Source organism: Balaenoptera borealis (genome assembly GCF_965194805.1).
Source record: "Balaenoptera borealis genome assembly, chromosome: 18".
NCBI lineage: Eukaryota > Metazoa > Chordata > Mammalia > Artiodactyla > Balaenopteridae > Balaenoptera > Balaenoptera borealis.
Window position 1 is genome coordinate 65097744 of NC_138877.1, and position 22704 is coordinate 65120447.

General features: G+C 45.6%; 1 protein-coding gene across 1 annotated transcript in view; it reads left to right on the plus strand.

Moving 5' to 3' along the window:
* LOC309615811 (ATP-binding cassette sub-family C member 4-like) overlaps positions 1–22704 on the plus strand; it is a 204891-nt gene that overhangs the window by 74039 nt on the left and 108148 nt on the right. The window contains 7 exon segments of the mRNA XM_082365781.1: positions 5090–5191; positions 8957–8993; positions 8996–9141; positions 16968–17062; positions 17290–17376; positions 20180–20305; positions 20882–21050. Coding sequence (XP_082221907.1) covers positions 5090–5191; positions 8957–8993; positions 8996–9141; positions 16968–17062; positions 17290–17376; positions 20180–20305; positions 20882–21050 — 762 coding nt within the window.

Below are 22704 nucleotides of genomic sequence, written 5' to 3' on the forward strand. Positions count from 1 at the left end.
ACTGAATATTGAGTTTTTGTCTTGGTAACATGCTTAAGCTGAAATTGGAATTTGCTTCTGTCTAGACAAGATGTATAACATACGTATAACCTTCTGCTTGTTGCTCTGTTAGCTCAGACTATGTAAGGCTGTTGCCTTGCAGATAGTGGTTGGACGGATTTGAACCAGCCCTACAGTCTGTTCCTTCCTTTAGCTGATGCCCACGATGGACCGACTCTGTGCAAGGCTCAGTCTTAGTTGGAGTTGGGTCTGTGTAAGTGCGTGAATGATGTCGTGTCTGCCATCTTGGTGACTTTATATCCCTATGGGGATTCAGAGCTGGGGAGCGCAGTGCCAGCCTGGAACATCCTGAGCTGGTTCCCAGGAGGATTAGCATTTGAGATGGGCCTGGAAGGATGGGTGGGATTAGTACTCAGGGCGCCCAGGCAGAGGCCACGTGGGAGTATGGACTTAGGTGCTGTGGGTCACTGGAGGGTGTTAAGTGTGGTGGACACTCTCAGAGGTGTTGTAAAGAGGTCAGGAGGGAGTGGTGTTGGGGGAGGGTCGGTGGTATTGGGGAGGGCTGAGGAAGGAACCAGCAAAAAAAAAAAAAGTTGTATCAGTACTTCAAACGATTAATAGTATTGCCGTGGGCTTCCCTGGTGGCGCAGTGGTTGAGAATCTGCCTGCCAATGCAGGGGACACAGGTTCGAGCCCTGGTCTGGGAAGATCCCACGTGCCGCGGAGCAACTAGGCCCGTGAGCCACAACTACTGAGCCTGCGCGTCTGGAGCCTGTGCTCCGCAACAAGAGAGGCCGCGACAGTGAGAGGCCCGCGCACCGCGATGAAGAGTGGCCCCCACTCGCCACAACTAGAGAAAGCCCTCGCACAGAAACGAAGACCCAACACAGTCATAAATAAATAAATAAAATAAAATAAAATAAAATAAAAAATAGTATTGCCGCAAAACCAGGCCTCTGTTCACCAGTGCCGAATAGAAACGCGGAGACACAGCTTTGGAGGAGTAGAAAGCAGTAGCTTTATTACTTTGCCAGGCAGAATGGGCCACAGCAGGCTAACGCTCTCAAGACTGTGCCCCCCTTCCTGGGAAACAGGAAGGGGTCTTAGAGTTTCAGAGTGGAAAATAGGGCTGTAGAAAAGGATCGGGGCTGCTGTAGTCTTGGATTCTTCTTTCCTCCTGGAGACACTGAGATCATTAGGGCTGGCATCAGGTGGTTCTGGAACAGGTTCTGGTGGTCCTCGAGGTTATCTTTCTGTGACCTTCTTTCTGGAATGAAGAATGCTCACAAAGGAAAGGAAGGTTAGGGAGTGTTGTCTTGGAGAAGTAAATATCAGGTGCATAGTACAACTTTAGCTAGAGGGCAGTCATTTTCAGAGTGCAATGAAGCAAGAAAGAGAGGGGGAAAAAAACCTGTAGACCGGTTGAATGGGTGGAAAGAATAAGGGCTCACATAATGGGGGTGTCTCAACTAGTTTCTGCTACAGCAATAGTAAGTGAGATTGTGAAATTACGTTGCTTCAAGAGGAAAGGAGAATTGGGAGAGGGATGAACTGCGGCAGCACAGGCGAGAGCTGGTACCCGGCTGACGATGGGAGGGGTGCTGTGGAGAGAGAACTCGGGCTGCAGTGGCTGAAAGCCTGCAGAGGAGTCCTCGGACCACCGTCCATCCTGCCTCCTGCTGGACACGGGCTCGCGGCGGGTAGGAGCAGCCGCGCCCAGTGTTCAGGTTCTCAGGGAGCCTGAGAGGAGGGAAAGAGTGGATCGCATCTCCCGCCAGCTGGTCTTTGAGAGAAATGCAAGGATCCCGTCTTCCTTTTCAAGTTCAGTTTTTACTTGTTCTTTGGACGTAGAAGGTTGCAATCACATTTGTAGCTTTGTGGCATGATAGATGGGGACGTCAAGGACTTGAAGGGTGTTTATGATGTTGAGGGTAGTAGGTTACTATTCGTGTGTCGTTTTTATTTCTCAAACATCCTCACATGCTTGTTTCAGTTGCCCCCTGTGTTGCTTAGGACTCAGTTTGCCTGTGGGTCCTAGAATTACCCATGTTAAAGCTGTTTTCACAGATAGTTTGTTTTGCTCTCATTCAAGAATCCTTGTAAGGCTCTGTAAGTTTCCTGAGGCTGCCGTTACAAAGCATCACAAACCAGGTGGTTAAAACCACAGAAATTTATTGTTTCACAGTTCTGGAAGCTAGAAGTCTGAAATCAAGATGTCAGGAGGTTCAAGATCTCTCTGAATCCTGCAAGGGGTGAGAAATGGAATATTGCCTGCCATATCAGTAAACGAGGATGTCACACTCATCAGCGATTACAGCGCTCCAAAATGAGCTGGTGAGCCCTGAGGAAACTCAGGAAGGGAAAGAATACCTGCCATCTAGCAGCCATCAGACTGCAGCCACTCCCCATGGGGAGCCCTGAGGAAACTCAGGATGAGAAAACACAGGACACTGGCCCCAGATAGCTGAGGTGCATATCAAGGGAATGATTTCGGTGAGCCCAGACTCTTGCGTCTTCCCATACATAGAAAAGCACTAAATTCCTTAACTTGGGATATCTGGTTTTCTTTAATTAACAGTAATCTTTTGTTCCTACTATTTGCCCTTTGTTGCAAAACTCCTATATATCCTAGCTCCTGCCTTGCCTCCTTGGAGCAGTTTTCTCGTAGTTACTTGAGATGCTGCCTCCTGGGCTTGAAGTCCTAGGAATACTGCAGAATAAAACATCACTCTCAACTTTTAGGTTGTGAATATATTTTTTTAGTCGATGGGGGAATCCTTCCTTGCCTCTATTAGCTTCTGGTGGTTGCAGGCAAACCTTGGCGTTCCTTGGCTTGTAACTGCCATCACTCCAACCTCTGTCTCCATCATCGTGTGGTTGTTTTCTGTCTGTGTGTCTGTCTCTGCATCTCTCATAAGGCCACCAGTGATATTGGATTCAGGGCCTGAAGCCGACTCTGGCCTCTGTATCCCGACACCGAATTAAATCTCGGAGACAGAGTTTTGGGTGAAGTAGAAAAGAATAGCTTTATTGCTTTGCCAGGCAAAGGGGGCCACAGTGGGCTAATGCCCTCAAAACTGTGTGTCTCAACCTGGAGGGGGTAGTGAGAAGTTTTATATTAATGGTTCAAAGAGGGCGTGATCAGCTGGTAGACATTCTTCTGATTGGTTGGTGGGGAGGTAAGTGGGAGTCAACATCATTGACCTTCTGGTTCCAACTGGTCTGGGGTCTATGTGCTTAACCATTAATTTCTCCCACCTCGTGTGGGTTTCAGTATCTGCAAAACAGCTCAAAGATATCTTTCTGTGTATCCCTGGACGGGGAACCACGACCCTGCCCGCAAGGCTGCACTATTGTTTCTCTTGACTGTTTCTCCTTGTCTCCCATCCCCTCCTTTCCCTAATTAACAACAGCTCGAACCTGCCTGTTGGAACTCAGGGAAGGTCATGAAGGCTGAATGAAGCCTATTTCCTGTAATCAAAGAAATGGGTGACTCAGAAAGGCTTTTGAGCCCAGGAGTCCTACAGGGTCCTGCTCAGTATCAGGCCCACCCTACTCCAGTGTGATCCCACCTTAATTGATGACATCTGCAACAACCCAATTTCCAAATAAAGTCACGTTTTGAGGTAACTGTGGTTAGGACTTCAACATAGGTTTTTTGTGGGGATACCGTTCACCCCATAACAAGTTCCGTGGCTAGTATGATCCTCCAGGGTGTTAGGGACCCAGACTCTTTCTCTCTTGTTGCTCCTCTGCATGTGGCCCTGACCCAGCTGGTGACCTCCAAGGCCCAGGCCGTGGGGTGGATGAAGGTCCCGGACGTTGTCACTTTCCACCGGCCTGGGTGTAGTCACGTGGCTACACCTGTCTGCTCGGGGGGCTGGAGAGAGAGGGCCTCCTTCCAGGCTGCCAGGTGCCAGCTAAAATCCGGGGTTTGGTACCTCAGAGGAACGAGAGCAGATTCTGAGAACAGCCAGCAGTCTCTGTCTGCCACACGTTCACAGTTCTTGGTGGGGGGGGAGTGGGCAGTGAGGGTGGTATTTCTCTACCACTGTAGCTTTTCTTGTTGAATTATGTCCAGCATTTGCAGGGCAAGAGGGAGTTTTCCTATATATGGTTATGTTAGTTCAGTAGTGGTTCGCAGGACTTGGTTTTATTCAGCTGAATTGTATTGAATAGCTGCTAAGGGGTGTGAAAATAATAAGTGGGAGATGCGGCCATTCCTGCTGTCGAGGAGAGAGGGCGTTGACTAAGGAGAGGCAAGTGATTGTGAATAGATGCTTGGAAAGTATTTCTTAAGAGATAGAACTTAATAAGAGCATTTCATTTTTAGAGCAATGACTTCAGTGATAGTTAATGACAAGCAGTGATATTGATTTAACACACGTGAGGAGAAGACCAGAGTATACTTAAGTGCCCAGGAAAAGGTCACGACTCAAAACAGGCAGAGCCAGGGTTTTCGTTCAGAGTCTCTGCCGTTTGTCTTGTGTTCCCAGCCTGTCCTGTGCCGCCTGATTCCTGAAGGCCTGGGAATGGCCTTCCTCTCTGTGTTCCTGGTATGTCGCATGGTGCTTGGTACATGGTGGGATTCAGGAAATATTTATGGAATCATTTCCTACCAACTCCGACTCCCCTGTTTGTTGTTAGTAACACAAAAGTAAAACAATAAAAATGTCCAGGTTTTAAATGTGTTGGAGTTTGGAGCCATATTTTCTCCTTAAGGAGGAACTAGTAAACCAGTATACTTGTTGAGAAAGTTACAACTTTTCTCATGGCCTGGAACTCTTTTATTTATTTATATATATATACACACACACATACAAACACACATACATATATAATATATATAATAAGCTATACATGTGTACTATGTATACTATATGATTGTATATACTATATGCTATAATAATAGTATATATTATTCTATATATTATTTAGTATGTTCTGATGTGAACCAACATTTTAAATATAGTTGGCAAAGTGATATATAAGCTGTATAAAGTTTTTTATTGCAAATTCCAGGAAAGCGATTATTTTTGTTTGTGTTTTGTTCCTGCAGTTTAAACAATCTGTTTTTCCTTTTCTGTAGAATTTTCTGTTACTTGCTGAGATGTCACAGTGCAACCCTCAGCTGCCATCAGATGGTAAAACCATAGTGGACGTGCAAGATTTCACTGCTTTTTGGGATGAGGTAACAATTCTTCATTCTAAGATCTTGACTGCTAACAGACAACTGAAGACATAGATTTATTGGAGAATTTTCAGATTTTACACATGTTGTAAAGTATGACTTGCTCATTTACTGAAAGTATGTTATAAAAATTCTCAAAATCAGGAATAAGGTTTGCAACTACTGGAGATTAAGTATAAAATCAGCCTAAGACGTTTGACATGTTGCTCTCTATCTCATTTTCAGGAGAGCTTTCAAAGTACCAGCACATTTTGAACTTCAAGTACATACGTTTGTAATGTTAGACTTTATAGGATTGGACAGACAAAATGCTGCAGTATGGAGTGGGTTAACTAACAGGTACATGAACAGTTGTTACAGACCAGAGGCTTTGGGGGATCAGTGTACATTTTTTGCCTTGATGTTCTCAGGTCATCTTATTACATATGGAGTGAAGCCATGGATCTTCATACGGATCTTTACTCTGGGGCAGGGTGGAGGCTCCCCATCCTTAGCTTCTGGATGGTTCTGGCTACTTTGGTGGCAGCCAGGGACGGGGAGGCGACAGCAGGAGGGCATAGTGAGCACCAGTGATTCCCAGTTGCAGGGTTGCACTGTGCGGCAAGCTGACGGGGAGAACTGGTGATTTTCCAGCACTTGGTTTATTTATGACGTTCAGGCAAACAGAAGACACACAGGGTCCGCTCTCAAGAGGTTGTCAGTACTGCACACCCTGTGCAGCCCCTTTACCGACGACTGAAGCGCTCCCCCTGCCCCCTGGTTCCGTGGTCCTCTGTGCACGTGGGTTTACCTCCAGCGTGGTATTTCTCGTCGTAATGCACATTCATGGAAAGCATCATTAAAGTTCCATTATAAAGGCGACTCTGTGTGAACGCTAACACACACTTTGAATGACCCATTACCAGATTTCTTTTGTACCAAACTATGTAGCATTTTAAAATGAGCTCCTTTGTTCTTCTTTCAAGAACTTAGTAACATGTTCTCAGACTTCCCTGCAATTTGCACCCTATTCTGTGGTCCTGGCCTTGCCTATGGAAGGATTCTGCTCCACGCTGGCGTCATTAGTAATTAGGACCTGTCAACTTAGGTCATGGGTGAGAGAGCCCTCGGAAGGGGAGGGGCACAGTCCTTGGAGGTTTTGGGGAGAAGCTGCTTCTGAACGAAGGGCATGCTGGGTTGGGAGGCAGGAGATTGACATGAGCTCTGTAACCTGCTCCGCTATACAGCCAGGTGGGCAGGTGGGGGAGGTTTTCGGGGACCCAGGTCTCATTCATGAAATGGTGGGACTTGGTCTCAATCTTGAAGCTTTAAAATAAATGGTCCTGTGAGAGCCTCCAAATCTCCACGGGGCAGGGATTTCAAACGGTCTCTGCTACAGAGTGGGGCTCAGCTGATGATCAGATGATCATCCCTCAGATGGTCCTTGTTGAGTCAGTGTCGCCTGAGCCTGGCTAATCAGGAGACAGTCCCCGGTACCCCTGGGCTGTCGAGTGCCGCCCCCTTCTGGTCACGGCAGAGCAGTGCCCGATCCTGAAGCCTGAACAGGGAGGGAACTCGATGTCTGGCCCTGATAGACTGTGAGGGGCTGCAATGGGAAGCTGATGTTTGTATGTGGCTCATTGTTTTGTTGTCATAACTGAGTGAAAGGTAGTAAAATAGGAACCCTAGGTGTCAGGAAGAAAGGAATGGAGAAGCTTAAAAAATGTTTCTCATGTATTAAAATCTAGCCTCTTATTGATAGATTTGTAATACCTATAAAATCTGGGGCTAGTTTTTTTGGTGATAAAAAATAATTGTCATTTTTTTTAGTATGTGAATGTTTTATAATTAGTTTAGTTCTTTCCAGCAAAATTTTTCATTTTGAAGATTATCCAGACTCTGCCTTTTGATCTTTTGGGCATTTTACTAATCAAGTGTAACCACTCTTTTTTTTTTTAAACATTAGCAGTTACTGACAATTTTCTTAACACATGCATACACTCTTACGTCTCTCAGGAATACTACCTGTGATTGGCATGATGAGTACTTTGTCCTTCTCCCTCGCGTTGGATTGTGTGCTGTCGCATGTATCTTCATGTTTTTTGTTTTTCTTACAGTAGAAGTACTTTATTGCCCCTGTTTAGCCAGGACAGGTAATGCATGAAACGTATAAATATGAGGCCTTATCACTCTGACCCATGATGTCATAATTAATTTTTTTAATAGAGTTTTTTTTAAATTAATTAATTTATTCATTTATATTTGGCTGTGTTGGGTCCCCTTCATTGGCAGGCGGATTCTTAACCACTACGCCACCAGGGAAGTCCCCATAATTAATTTCTTTATTCCCCATTTTTTGTTGCTGTTGGTGTTAAATTAGAGCTCTCGTGAAATTAGAGCTTTGACCGTTATTTGTAAGAGTTAATTTACCCAGAGTGACTTTATCATATAAAGTGCCCCTTTTCGTGCTGAACATTACTGAGATTCATTCTTTATCAAATGAAAATGGAGCGATTAGTGGAGATTTCAAATTATTTATTAGTAAAGGGCCAGGCATGTATGCACTTATGCTGCCACCTTGTGGAGATTAATGAAATAGACAGTTAAAACCAAGGGTCATAATGAAAACTTACAAATGATTAAAAACCTCATACTGAATATTCTATTAAGTACATTATTTTAATAAGCTAATAAGCACGTTGTGTTTTCCTTCCTGGTGCTTCATGTTACACAGTTGGGAACTGCTTGTTGGGACTTTGGACGTCTCAGTGAAGGAAATGATTTATGTGACAGCTATTGTGGATGGATGGAGATAATGGGGACTTCTTTTTTGTCACAGTGGTCCCTCCAGGAAGTCTGGAGGTTGTAATGGCTCTTGCGGGAAGCTTTGAGCATTTCCTCATATGACTTGACTTGGTCCCCTCAGTGCACGTGTAGTGAATGTGCAGCCATGTGCTGGAGCTAAAGATACAGACGTGAGCAAGACCCAGACGCCTCTGCCCTCCAGAGACAACCAGGTTCTGGGGCGAGACAGATACACAGGCAGATTATCTCAGCCCAGTGTGGTGAGCGCTGTGATGGTGTGGACACAGACACGCCACGTCTGTGTGTTGCAAGAGATTTTAAGAACATGTGCACATGCACTTAGTCTCCTGTGTTCTGTACAACAGAATACAGAAATCTAAACATGGGATGTGTACACAAGAGGGTGATGACTTCCTTTATGATGGACTTTTGCTCTTTGGACACAACTCACTTCAGAGTTCTTTTAATCATTTTGGATATATTCTTCACACACAGCTTTTTAAGAGCAAGTATTTGTCAAGTAAAGGATACCTGGATGCAAGAACAGCTGCGTTAAACATCAGATACATGAAATACACGTCCTGCTGGGCTGCTCTGCTAGTTAAGAATGTTAAACATTCTTAATTAGTCTTTGCTGAATATAGCACTTCATTTGGGCGAAACTCTTGGGCAGAGTAGATTGTTATACTATAAATAATCCTTATCAACCATTAGTTTACGTTGACCAATAGTGTTATTTTCCATTTTTTTTGTCCCGGCTGCCTTAATCCTATTCTAAACGAAGGGGTTTAGAATACTGTACTTAATCCTATTCCTTTAGAATAAGATTCTAAATGAAAGGGTTTAGAATCTTATTTTTTCGTTATTCTAAAGGAAAGGGTTCTATCGCTTATCAGGCGCCCAGGCTGGGGACAGTTGTTCTGTGGGCGTGTCAGTCCTGAGCGCTGCCTGTTCACGCCTGTGTGTTGCCATCTGTTTCAGTCGTCACTGTTGAGTGCTGTGCTGGGGGAACTGCCCCCGAGCTGGTCAACGTGCACGGGAGGATCTCGTATGTTTCTCAGCAGCCCTGGGTGTTTTCAGGAGCTGTGAGGAGTAATATTTTATTTGGGAAGAAATATGAAAAAGAACGATATGAAAAAGTAATAAAGACTTGTGCTTTGAAAAAGGTGAGTAATGACTTTTGAGTTATATATACTCGAATTTCAAATAATGAGAGCGTTGGTTTAAACTACAAGGTTTTTTAAAAGTTTCTTTCAAATTTCGAAAGATCTTTTAATATTGTTTAATACTTTAATCTCGTCTTCTGGGTAAATATGCACACATGTATGTCACTGCTTGAATCCTGATGTGATGGCAACAATCATAGAATGTCTTTTTTGGGGAGGGAGTTGTTTCACTTTGTGAAGTTTTATTCACTTTTAACTTCTCTTTTTAATGGGCAATTACAAAAATTTGTAAAAAATAGAGAGCACAGTGTAATGAATACTCACGAACCCATCCCTCAGCTTCAGCCAGGATCAGCTCGTGGCCGGTCTTGCTGCATCTCTACCCCTGCCCACTGCCAGCCCCACTCCCACCCCAAATTATTCTGAAGCAGATCCTAGACCTCAGATTAGTTCATCTGTAAACATTTCACTAGTTTTCTCTAAAAGATAGGAAAGCCTTTGGGAAAAAATCACCACGTTATTACACCTGAAAAGTAACCAAAATTCCTGAATATTGTCAACCTTCTAGTCAGCGTTTGCATGTTGTTAATCATCTCACTGAGAAATCTCATTCACTGGTGGTTTGAATTAGGCTCCACATAAGGTCTGCCCCCTGCGCTTGGTTGATGCCTCCTTCTTCCCTTTCAGTCTGTAGGTTTCCCTCTCCACTTCATTTTTGACTTGTATTTTATTATTTAAGGAAAGCGGAACGCTTTAAAATTTCTTCTTAATATTGCATTGTTTCACTGGGGGAAAGGTCGTTTTCACAAATGGCATTGAGTTTCACAGACAATGGCAACTGAAACATTTAACTCTGTTGGCATTTAAATGAACTTAGTGAATGAATGATGAAAACTGAACTTATCTGATAGGATAATGTAATTTGGCAAAAAGAAAGACAAATGTAAATACTGATAAATACTATGTTACTCTCTTGGATTATAAAAATCAGTGAATAATAGCATTAAAGGGCTTCCCCGGGGTCTGTTCAGTGCATTCTGGACGTCCGACTGTCCTTTTATGCTGTGAGGAAAAGGCTGGGACAGGCTTTCAAGGGCGTGGTGTTGAGGCCTCCAAACCTGCCCGCTTTGTGAGGAAAGAGTAATTCTGCTTGAACAATGGCTTGAACATCATAGATTGCATCAGTTGATGTGGACAAAACAGAATCGCTTGCTCGTTTAATGGGCTTCTATTTCTTTCTCCCAGGTTATTGTTAATGGGAGATTGTGCATTTGCAGAAATGACATCAAGTTAGCAGTAATGAGCTAGATTTTTATTAAGTGGTATATATATTGTGGAAGAAAAGAAGGGGGAAAGCAAATGTATAACAGTGAGAACAGTAGCTGCCATTTATTCAGTCCATGTGCAAATCATTTTTCTATCTCTCACACACGCTCACGCGCGCACATAAAAAGTATATGTGTTATTAATTTTTTGTGAGTGTCCTCGATGTTACCATCCTCATTTTATAGTTGGTAAAACTGAGGCTGGGAGAGATGAAACAGCTTTCCTCAACATCTGCACCTCACGTTCAGTCTGTTCCTGCATGACTCTACACTCCGTGCTTTTCCACGGTGTCATGCTGCCTCCCAAATGAAGAAATTTAAAAGAAGGAACTTTTTAAAAAGCGGGTGATGGATGAAGGTAAGGTTGAATGTGGAATAAGCAGATCTCAGACATTTCCTCTTTACCTTAATCACGTCCAGCTCCTGATTCCCAGATCATACTCCAGAGACACAGGCCAGTGTGTGGGTGTTTCTTTCACAACCTTGCCTTTCTGGTGAAGCTCAGCCCTGTCTTTCTCCCACACATTTGAGCATCTCTGGAGAAAAGCAGGTGTTGAGATAGTGGCTGCCATTCAGCGTTTTCCCCGGGGGCTGAGGCTTTGCCCCAGCCCCGTGGGGTGATGGGACCAGTAACTCGGGCCGTGCTCTGGGGCCTCACCCACCCTTGGGTTTCCCTGTGGCACAGACTCTGGTGGGAAGGGACCCCTGCGGGATTGGGCTGCACAGCGATCCTTCTGTACGTGATGTGAGATTTATAAACACGGACTGCTCTCCTGGTTGGCTGCGTGGTCGGGACATAGAGTTGGGGCCCCTCGTGTCCATTCCCTCCTTGGCAGGAAGGGAGGCCCAGGGCGGAGAAGGAGCAGAGAGCGGAGTCCTGGCCCTGGCTTCGTCACTTGCCTGCTGTCACTTTGGACACGTCCTGTTTCCTGCCTGGGCCTCTGACGTTTCTGCAGCAAAATGAGGGCGTTGGGTCAGAGGGTTTCCAAGAGGTTTTGCTGCTGCTCTGAAATGTTGTCTATGACTCTGATTAGCAAGGGGTCAGCAAGGTCTTTACGACACCTGGGAACCACTTAATGAGTAATGAGATCCTCTGCTTATCTCCTTCTGGAATCCCTGTGTCAGTGGATGGGCATAAGACAGTCACAGATAATAGTGGTATTCTGGAATTATTTTGGCCTGTAGATACAGAGACTGCACGTGTAGTAGAAAAGCCTTGGCCTTTGGAGAGAAACAGTCTTGGGTGGTAACTCCAGGTATTTGTCTGTTTCCTCTCTTATTAAATGGGGGAGGTGTGGGATTACTGTAAAGGCTACAGGCAGTGCCTATAAAATGCAAATATGCCAGGTTTTTAGTAAATGGTAGCTATTGTTGCTATTATAGCCCTTTTCTCTACATCCATACATATGTACGTAGGTACATATAAATATAATAAAGGTTTCTCCTTACAGATCTCCTTACCTCCCACTTCCCCCAAATCCTGAGGGAAAAAACAGAAAAAAAGCAACATTTCTTGTATTACATATGTTAATAACAACATAGATGTATTATACTAGGTCTAATTAACATAATTACATATGTTAATAATATAAATGCATTATACTGTATCTAATTGAAGTAAACATTAAACTTCATAGAGCTGAAAACTTTTCTGTAACAAAATAGATAAGATGTAATCACATTTGGCAACATCGATTCAGGCTGATGACATCGACTCCAAGGCCCAGGAGTCAGAAGGCTCAGGGATTGAGTCTCAGTGTCTCTCTGTGTCTCAGGTGTGTGATTTTGGTTGATTGTCTGCACCTTACAAGCCTGTTTCTTCATCTGTAAAGTGGAGATAATAATACTGTCAACCTCATAAGGTTGTTTTGAGGATGAAATGCAGTAATGATTTTAAAGCACCTGATTGCTAAGGATGTAACAAGCACTCTATAAATGTTAGAGTGATTTTGAAAATAAATTAGCTATTAATTATAAGCTCAGCTAGTTTTTGGTAGAATCACATCCATAAAATGTGACATGTAAGAAGGAAGGTATCTGAGTATTTATCTTCCATTTTTTTTTTTTTCTCTTCTCTGTGCGAGGGCTTTCTCCAGTTGCGGCGAGCGGGGGCCACTCTTCATCACGGTGCGCGGGCCTCTCACTATCGCGGCCTCTCGTTGCGGAGCACAGGCTCCAGATGTGCAGGCTCAGTAATTGTGGCTCACGGGCCTAGTTGCTCCATGGCATGTAGGATCTTCCCAGACCAGGGCTCGAACCCGTGTCCCCTGCACTGGCAGGCAGATTCTCAACCACTGCGCCACCAGGGAAGCCCCTATCTTCCATTTTTGAGTTGATATTTATATAGGTGCTCTACACATAGTACATTATACAAATCAACAATAAAAATATTCTGTTACCATAACATAAGTAATATAGTATGTCACATTTGCATATTATCTTCAACCACTTGAAGGCTCTTAAAAACTTTCAGGCAATACATATTTAAAGGTATCGCAGTGATAAATTCTAGTTTAATATTTTCTCACATAGATCGCTTGAATTTACAAACCCCTCTTGGGTGCCCACAAGCTTGTTCTTTTATTTCATATTTACCATATTCCGGCCAACTTGGATATTTTCAGATTGCCTTGACAGTCATAGAATAATAAGTTTATTGATACTTCCTTATCTAGGTATAGAGGCCTTCAAGTCTTGAATTATTTTAGTATTACCTTCATTTCAAATATACTGTTCAGTCACCACTTGGATAGCATGATGTGAAAGAGCAGGAGACTATGAACTGCCATGAGCTTGGTTCAGATTCCAACTCTTCTGGTTAAAAGCTGACAGTCCTCAGACCAACGGTGTAACCTCACTTAGTCTCAGTTTCCTCATCTGTGAAATGGGGCCAGTACTTACTGTGCAGCTTGTTGTGAGGATTAGAGATAATCAGTACCAGGGTTCAGAACAGTGCTTGGTGCACAGATCTTACCCTCCAGGAGCTGAGAGAAAGTCCTTCATGAAAGATGCAAACAAAGCCTTAGGAACCCAGCAGGAAAAGAGACGACTCCAGGATGGTTTCATGGAAGAGTGTGTTTGGGCTGAGCCTGGAAAGATGGGCAGGATATTGACAGGCTGTGAGAGGAGGGGCAATTCCAAATGGAAGAAAAACTGTGAAGAAAGGCAGGGGCCTCCTGCTGTTTGACTCTGGAACCCAGCCCTCCTCTGCCAGGACCTCACGTCTGTTCCTCGTCAACTATTTCCACAGTCTGCTCCGTGATGTTTCTACTGTAAGTCTCCACCATCGCTGAAGGGCCCTTGATGTGCTTCAGGACGGGTGGCATCAAACCAGTGTCGCCATTTCCTTGTGTTTCTTTAGTTTACGTACTGCTTTTCAGTGAAAATTGGTGAAATTTAACTGAAAGGTAACAATTCCTCCAGTGGGAGGAAGTGTAATATATGCTCAACTCAGGCTTTTCCCTTTAACCTAATCGGAAAATGGTGGCTGGGAAATTAGCCTGACTTGGATTTTACTTCAAATCCTTTGAAGTGGTTTTCTCATTTGGGGCTGGTCCATAAATAATTTGCAGAGTAAATAACACATTTCGAGTCCTGCTACCAGACTCAGAGAGCCTGTTTCTTATGTCTAACTGTGCTAAATGAAAGAGTGGATTTAAGTGCCTTTTCTAGAATGTGGTTAAGATTGCTGTGCTATAGCTTGGTGCAATTTTGAGAAGGAAACCAAAATGACATAAAATCAACGCATAAAATCTAAGTGGAACAGTTTGCAAGGACTGTCAACAGTGAAACGGAGGCTAAGTAACTGTGTGTGCACATGTGTGTGTGTGTTTAAGGCTGGAAACCTGTCTTAAAATGTCTCATTGTTTTTCGTGAAAACCAAAATCAAGAGATGGTATAAACTTTGGAGCCTAACAAAGAAATAATGTAAAATAATGATGAATTTTCATGACAGAGCAATTGCTGCCTTTCATTTGATGCAACCCAGTGAGGGTGCAGGGAACCTGTGTGTGCCTGTGTGTCTTTCTGGCTGTCAGGGAGGGTTATGATGGAGATAGTATTTCTCTTCTTCTTAGGGTCATGTGATTTCCCTGTTGTGATTCACACTGTGAATGGGGTCCCACTGTTGGTTTGATGAGAAAATAGGGATAAGTCACCAATAGCAAGTTACAATCAATTCATGTCCTTTTTCCACTTACAGAGGGTGTTCATACACTTCTTTTTTTTTTTTTAAACATCTTTATTGGAGTATTATTGCTTTACAATGTTGTGTTAGTTTCTGCTGTATAACAAAGTGAATCAGCTATATGTATACATATGTCCCCATACCCCTCCCTCTTGCGTCTCCCTCCCTATCCCACCCCTCTAGGTGGTCACAAAGCACCGAGCTGATCTCCCTGTGCTATGCGGCTGCTTCACACTAGCTATCTGTATTACATTTGGTAGTGTATATATTGTCAATACCACTCTCTCACTTTGTCCCACCTTACCCTTCCCCCTCCCCATGTCCTCAAGTCCAGGACAGGAATAAAGATGTAGAGAATGGACTTGAGGACATAACACTTCTTTTCATTCTCACAGCACACTTGAGTTTACTGACTCTTGTTTCTGCAGCACATTCTGTAGAAGAGGAAAATGAGACTTAGGGAGATCCAATGACTTGTTTATCATGGAGACCCCAGTGTGCCACTTGCTTTCTCCCCAAATTTGCTGAAGTAGAGACAAAGAAATGAGGGCTTCATCTGCAGAAAGATAGTGCTGTGTATCCTAGGTTGATGCCTGAGGAGTTTAGTAGATGACAAACTCCCCACAAACTCTGCTTGTCTATGCCACGTTCTGTCCAGTGATAATTATAGGCAATTTAAGTAAAGGTTTCTAATATAACACCGTATAACTTAAATCTGGTTGTTATCTTGTCATTTGGGGGATGTTCTTGTCATCTTTTCTTTTTTTCCCAGGTACTCTGATTTGTCTACTTACTTCTTAAATAATATTCAAATATAACTTTTGATAGATTCCCAGATCCTCAAGTCAAAACTTCATATCCTTCTTAAATTTGAGTTTTTCTTGCTTCCACGGACAGGCACCTACTTAGTCCAGCTGATCTGCTTGGTGTCCCTCGAGCACACTGTCTCCTTCGCTTTTGTGTTTCCTGCGCAGCCTGCTTTCTGCTCCCATTTCTTGTGTGGACCTTGTCTGTCGCTCTGTCTGTATGCCTTAAGTATCACTGTGAAGACAGAGGTCAGGTGTTATCCCTTCTCTGAAAGTGGGAAGCTGAGGCCGAGATCAGCAAGATGTCCAGTTTAAGACGCACTTATTCCTTGATAAGAAAAGTCCTGTGCCTTCACCAGCCTGGGACACCAGCCCTCATACTTGTGCCTCTAGCACAGACCTTCACACTTGCATATCCAGCTGCACTGTGACATCACCAGGAGGTCATCTCAGCTCGTCCGCAAGCGAAGTCCCCTAAGCCTGCATCCACCATCGTCCCCAGCTCTGTAAATGGAGACCCTGTGCTTCCCCTTCCTCACACCCCAAACAACAGTCGTCCTCCTCTCTTACCGCCTACACCCGTCCCATCAGCAGGCCTTACAGACTCCGCCTTCCACATGTGTGTGCAGTGTGTGACCCCGTCTCTCCATTCTCACTTCTCCCACTCTGGTCCTGGCCACCGTCATCTCTCACCCAGGTTATTGCAGTGTCCTCCTAACTGGTATCCTCTCTCACCCTTCCCCCCTTACTGTCTGTTCTCCACAAAGAGGCAGGAGTGATTCCTTAAAAGCCTCCGACCATGTCAGTCCCCCCCATTCCCCTCCCCCTTTTACTGGGGGTGAAACCAGGGCTCCTCCTGCTCTGTCTCCGCCCTCATTCTCCTCGTTCTCAATCTGTTTCTGCTCTCCTGGCCTCCTTGCTTGTCCTGGGACACCTTGGACCTCTGCCCCGTAGCCTTTGTACTCGCTCCTTGCTCTGTGTGGAGCACCCTCTCCAGGTCTGCGTAAGCCCCTCCACCCTCCAGAAGATCTGCTCACACCCCCTCTGAGCAGAGCCCTTCCTGACCCTAGTATAGACTAACTTTCCCTCCTTTACTCTCTATCCCCCTAAGTTGGCTTCTTTTTTCTTCTAGTCCTTAGTACTTGCACTCATGTTAATTTTCCATATTGTCTGTCTCCCACCGTGGAAAGAAACTCTAGGGACTTTGTTTCCTTATGGCTGAATTCATTTGTGCCCAGAACAGTGCCTGGCATATAGTGGACCCTCAATAAGTATCTGTTAAAATGACCTAATGCATAAATGCTGTGAAAAACTACAGAATGTAAACAAATGAAGAACCCTGAGAGATGTTTTTGAAGATGTTTAAGGTTACGGTTTAGTCACTATGCAATGTACCCATTGCTTTTGATCAAATACTTGTATGAAGAACTAATGCTAAAAAGGTTAGGATGGCAGGAGGAGAACACATTTGAAATCTTTTTCTTTTTTCCCCTTTCTGTCTCCACGTAGGATTTAGAGGTTTTGGAGGATGGAGACCTAACTGTGATAGGAGACGGAGGAACCACGCTGAGCGGAGGGCAGAAAGCCCGGGTCAACCTCGCAAGGTAAATGGCGTTTCAGTTGCCATCCTGCCCCTCCCTCCTCTGCGGCTCCTAGTGGAAGTGAGCAGGCAGACCCCGCTCACCGGGTGGGCCCTGTGTGAAGCAGGGTCTTGGCCCTTTTCCATGGGCTCTTGGAATGAATAATGATTTGTTGGACACTGTCATGATTCAGAAATGGGATCTAGGAAGCTGGAAGTGTTCTTCTCCTGACATCTCTCTACGTTTTCTAGAGCCGTGTATCAGGATGCGGACATCTACCTCCTGGATGATCCGCTCAGTGCAGTAGATGCAGAAGTGAGCAGGCACTTGTTTGAACTGTGAGTTTGCTCCTGTTTCCTATCACTTCTGCTTTCCTAGGACCCTGTGGAGTTCAGGGAAGAGAGCTCAGGAAAGCGTTTGTGCTTCAGGAGACTCGGCTCATTCTGCCCTGGTGTCCCTCCCTCCCCTCCCTTCCCTCCACAGAAGATCCATCCTAGAGAAATTTTGCATCATGATGAGGCCAAGACAGGGAAATGCAGAAGGAGCTTGCAGTGTGTGGAGGTCAGGGAGTCCGTGCTGTAGGGAGCTGAGGAGCAGGTGGCAGATCTCCCCCTGCTGTTTGTGGCTGACGGCCACACGTTGTGGATGGACCCAGACCCCAGCCATAAGAAAGGCGCTGTACGTACGGCTTTTAAATCAGAGAGTGGGACTCGGTCACCTGGCACTTGGCTGCCCGTCCTTTTCCTCCATCATTTGTTTAAGGCCCGTCAGAAGCGAAGTTTCCAGTAGTGACATAGGGCTTCCGTGGAAAGGCCTTGTTGGTTTACGCTTATTATTCTGTCGGTTTGGAAATACTTAATACAGTCTAGAATTTAATAATGAGTTATTCCACATCTAAGTATGGCTTCAATCATTTAACCTTGCTTCATGCGTGCTTATTAGAATTAATACTTAGACCCACAGTGTACGGTTAACTTGAATTTGTAACTAGGTATCTAGAATCTGGCTGAAATCCTGACTTTCATTTTGAGTTTCTGGAATTTGTTGTCAGTGGCTCCTGTTTGGCCACTGAACCCCTGAAGCAGAACAGCTCTGATGCTTTTCTGTGTATAACGTGTCCTAACACACGCTGACTGAGGCCTCTTCTGGAGTCTAGACTGGCCTCTTTGAAAGCCTCGTGAACTTGCTTTTTCTGAAACGGCACCCACATCTACCCCACGGTTAGTTGCCTTGCTGTTGTTCACCTTGTTAAAGCCAACGAGCCCTTCCAGCTGCACTTACGAAAGCCCTACTGTGTGCACTGAGATCCATGCCCTTACAGATGTTGTTGCACAAAACCTCTTAGTTTACAAAGCAGAACAGTGAGCCAGGAGAGGGGAAGGACCCACACGGGGCAGAAAAAGGGAGACTAAGACGTTCAGCTCTCACTTCTGCCTCTAAGGAATCTGTCTCTATGGAGCTTGTTAAGACAGATGCCTGGGGAAAGTTCCGCAGAGTCGCGGTTTAGAGGGTTTGGATATAGGATGGTAAATGCTAAACGGAAGTAGAAGTGGGCAGCTCTAGGCTTTCAGGTGAAGTTGGAAAGCTCCCTGTGCACTGGCCTTAGCGGGAAGTGGCCTGTGGGCCTGCAGGCTGGGCAGGGTTTGTGGAGGCTGAGAATAGGATTCAGTTCCTTTTGCTAAATAGGAAGATTAGAAGCAAAGGTGGACACTGAGAATAGGATTCAGCTTCTTTTGCTAAATGGGAAGAAGCAAGGCTATGAGAAGAACAGCAGGCACGTCCTTGCCTGGGGGATGCAGGTCGTACAGCAAAGAGAAGCTGTTTGGAAATTCTCGCCGTCAGTTCCTGTATTTGTTTGCTAGGGCTCTGTCTGTCCAGGCTGCTCTCACAGGAGACCGTAGACTGGGCAGCTTAGAAATAACAGAAATTTATGTCTCACGGTTCTGGAGGCTGGGAAAGTCCAAGGTCAGGGTGCTGGCAGACTTGGTGTCTGGTGAGGGCCTGATTCCTGTGTCTTCATATGGTGGAAGGGGTGAGGGAGCCGTGTGGGTCCCTTTTATAAGGGCACTAATCCCATTCATGAAGGCTCTACACTCATGACCTGTTCACCTCCCAACTGCCCCATCTCCAGTACCTTCACAGTGGGGATTAGGTTTAATGTGTATGAATTTTGAGTACACAACATTGTCTATAGCAGGCTGTCACAGATGGCGGGGTGGGGGGAGCTTAAACAATAGAAATTAGTTTTCTCACAGTTCTGGAAGCTGGAAGTCCAAGATCAAGGTGTGGGCAGGTTTGGTTTCTGCTGAGACCTCTCTCTTTGGCTTCTGATGGCATCCTCCTCACTGTGTCCTATCTTTTCCTCTGGTCTTTCCTCTGTTCACGTGCACCCCTGTGTCTCTGTCCTTATGTCTTAGTCTCTTCTTCTAAGGACACCAGTCAGATTGGATTAGCCCCACCCTAATTAAGAATAACAATTACCTCTTTAAGGGCCCTGACACCAAATTCTAAGGTACTGGCAGCTAAGGTGTCAACAGGTGAATCTGGGGAGACATGATTGATTTACAGCAGGTCCAGAATAGCGAAGTAGAGAGACCTCAGCAGAGTCAGCAGTGTGAGAGTGAGACCGGTGAGGGGCTCTGAGCTCTGGACACGAGGAGCTGGGATTCCACGTCCGCTACGCAGGGGTCGGGGGGCAGGTTCCACCAGAGTCAGTATGTACCTGTGCTGAGTGTTAAGGTGGTGAAAGAGCTCTGCAGATGGATGGTGGTGATGGCTGCACAACAATGTGAGTGTACTTAATGCCAATGAGGTATATGCTTAAAAATGGTTAAAATGGTAAACTTCACGTCACGTATATCTTAACACACACACAAAAAGTGCACAGTAGCATTGACTCTTTCAGAACACGAGAGAGCAGGGCAGCCGACACGTGGCATGGCCTCCAGCTCTCTGATCTGACTTGCCTTTCCCACCCTCTCCTGATCGTGACTTGATGCATTTTCCCTTAGAGAAGTGCCTTGTGTCTTGTCACGGGTCCAGTGGCAGGCACTAGTGCTGTGACAGAGGTTCCCACCCCCACCCTCCTGGGTCTTGAGTAGCACAGCCTCCCTGTTCCCAGCGCCCTGCCCGAATTCACAGATGTCTGTCACTCCGTCTTGTGTGCGTCTGCACAAGTTCTCCGTCACTCCGAGAACAGTTTCGGCTGGCCATTGCGTCCGTGTCACAGGGAGGAGAGAGGAAAGGTGTTCTGATCGCCACGGATCGGTGTGCTTATCACAGAAGCTCTCCCAAGCTCTTCTTCCAGCACAGGAGGTGTTTATAAAGTCCCTTCCAACCTTTTGGATTTAGTGACCTTGGATGTACGCTTCATAGGAGCAACCTTGTTCAGACTGTTGTTTGCTAATCAGAACCACATTTTTTTGGAAAACTTAGGGCAGGGAGCAGGAAGGCAGTTTAGGAAATCGCTCAGCAGCACCTGGAGAATGTTCTCAACGAGTTAGAAAATTGGATGGAACAGTATGCTATGAAAGATGGTGGTCGTGTCGAAGCTTAGTAAGGGGGAGTGTTTTGTATTAAAGTGAATCAGTCGCACCTCTACTTGCTGTTGACAGTTTCCGTCAGTCATGAATATATATTGAAGGTTGCTAAGGTTTCTGAGTTTTCCAACTACACGTTGTAAACCTTAAGTGGATTCTATCACCTACAGAAAGTTAGAGCCTTAGGTGAACTGATGCAGTCTCACCTGTGTCCAGCTGTGGATCCCGTTTTGGTTCAGAGAACCCCACATCGCCAGACCCCCTGCCTCCTGCGTCATCAGTTCTTCGGGTCTGTCCTGATCAGATGCCCACGCTGCGTCTACACAGCTCGCCCTTCCTGCTCCAGCCCTTCACAGGCTCCCCTCATGTTCAGGCTGCAGCTCCAGGTCCTCAAACGGAGAACCAGCTTCTTTGCCATCTGCCCCCATCGACCTTTCCAGCTGGTCCTCACACCACTCGGCCGCGCTGGCTTTGTGACGGGCCCTTTCTCACACCTGTCTGTCTGTAGATACTGCTCCCTGTGTCCCAGAGCCCCTGCCTTTCCCTCCTGTTCCTTCAGGGGGAGCCTGTGCCCTTCTGTCTTCCCACAGGCCTCAGTGGGTTGCACTTGACCATGTATCAGTCCTCCCCACCCCCTAGAAGCTGTGAATGCATGAAGGTTCCTTAGCCCAGCATGTTCTGTCCCAGGACCCTTGGACCCGCTGTACCTTTTTCCAGGATGTTTTCCCCCAGATAGTCTCAGGGCTCCCGTGTCACCCCCGTCTAAGACAGCAGCCCCCCTTGCTTTTCCTTCAGAGCACACATCACGGCCCGATAGTGCATTTTCTATACTTGTTTAGTGTGTCCCCCTGTACATGGTGCTGAGTAGTGTCTGCTTTCCTGACCTGCAGATGTCGGTCAAGTGCCTGGCACTTCAACAAACCTCTGCTGATTGAAGGAATGAAGGTGGGACTCTGTCTTCCTTATTTGTATCCCCTCTACTGTGGGGTGTGTCCCCTCTTAACACACCCTCATATGGGATTATATATAAGATTATAGCCCTTATATAGGATTATATATAGGATTATGGGATTAACACAGCCCTTATATAGGAATAACAGCTAAACAACTGGTTGCTGAATCAATCATTTTTATGCATGACTTGGAAATCTTTATTCTAAAAACTGGAAAAATAGAGTATTTCCTAGAGATTTGGATAAAGTGCATTATTTAGGAGAAATTTAAAGTCATCAACTGATGACTTCATTGTAATTATTTGTATTACCTCATCTGTGATGGAATGTTAGGAAGGAAACATTTTAGAATTTTTGGGTTGCTCCATCTTGGACACAGCAGCCCTTCAGATTGGATTAACATCCACCTTCAGGGACTGTCGGCAGGTAATTTTGAATTAAGGAGAAACAGTTCCATGAAAAGCTTTAGTACTAAGACTGAAGGCGGGTTTACTCAGTTAAGAGACTTAGGTACGAAAGCTGAACTAACACATGTCAACGGGAAGAGTGAATCCTTTTGGACATAATGATGTATGTGTCTACATCCTGAGCTCTTGCTTCTGATCATAGACCCAGTGTCCAGTGTGTCCCCTTAGGACTTTTCTGTCCTGAATCCAGAGCCCATGACCGCACGTGGGTTAGGAGGGAGTGGAGGAGGGGGCTGACGTGTACTGAGCGGATTGGTGGTTTGATTTCTCAACATGTGGGTGAGTTGTCATTGGCCTTGTTTTGAGATGAAGACACTGAGGTTTAGTAGCTTGTCCGACGCTGTCAGGCTCGTGAGAGGGATTGAGCTGCAGTCTGCTGCCTCCAGACTCTGCATCTGGCTCACTCAGCAGGCTGAGCTGTGGCCCAGGTCCCTGAGATTTGCCCTGCGAGGGGCTCGGGCACCCAGAGTACACGCCTGGAGCCCTGCCCGTGGTCACCGGGGCCCCGGACCCGGCTACTCGCTTCCCTGGAGGGGTCGTCGACCCTTGTGGGATGGGACTGGGGCTGAGTCCCTAGGGGTCTGCATTTAAAAGGTGGAGCAGTCTTAGGGGTTACTGTAAACACACATATAAGGTTGGATACAGAGGGTGTTTGTTGGGCTGCACCCCGCAGCCTGCAGGGCCTGTGCTTGCCCAGCTTAGACCTG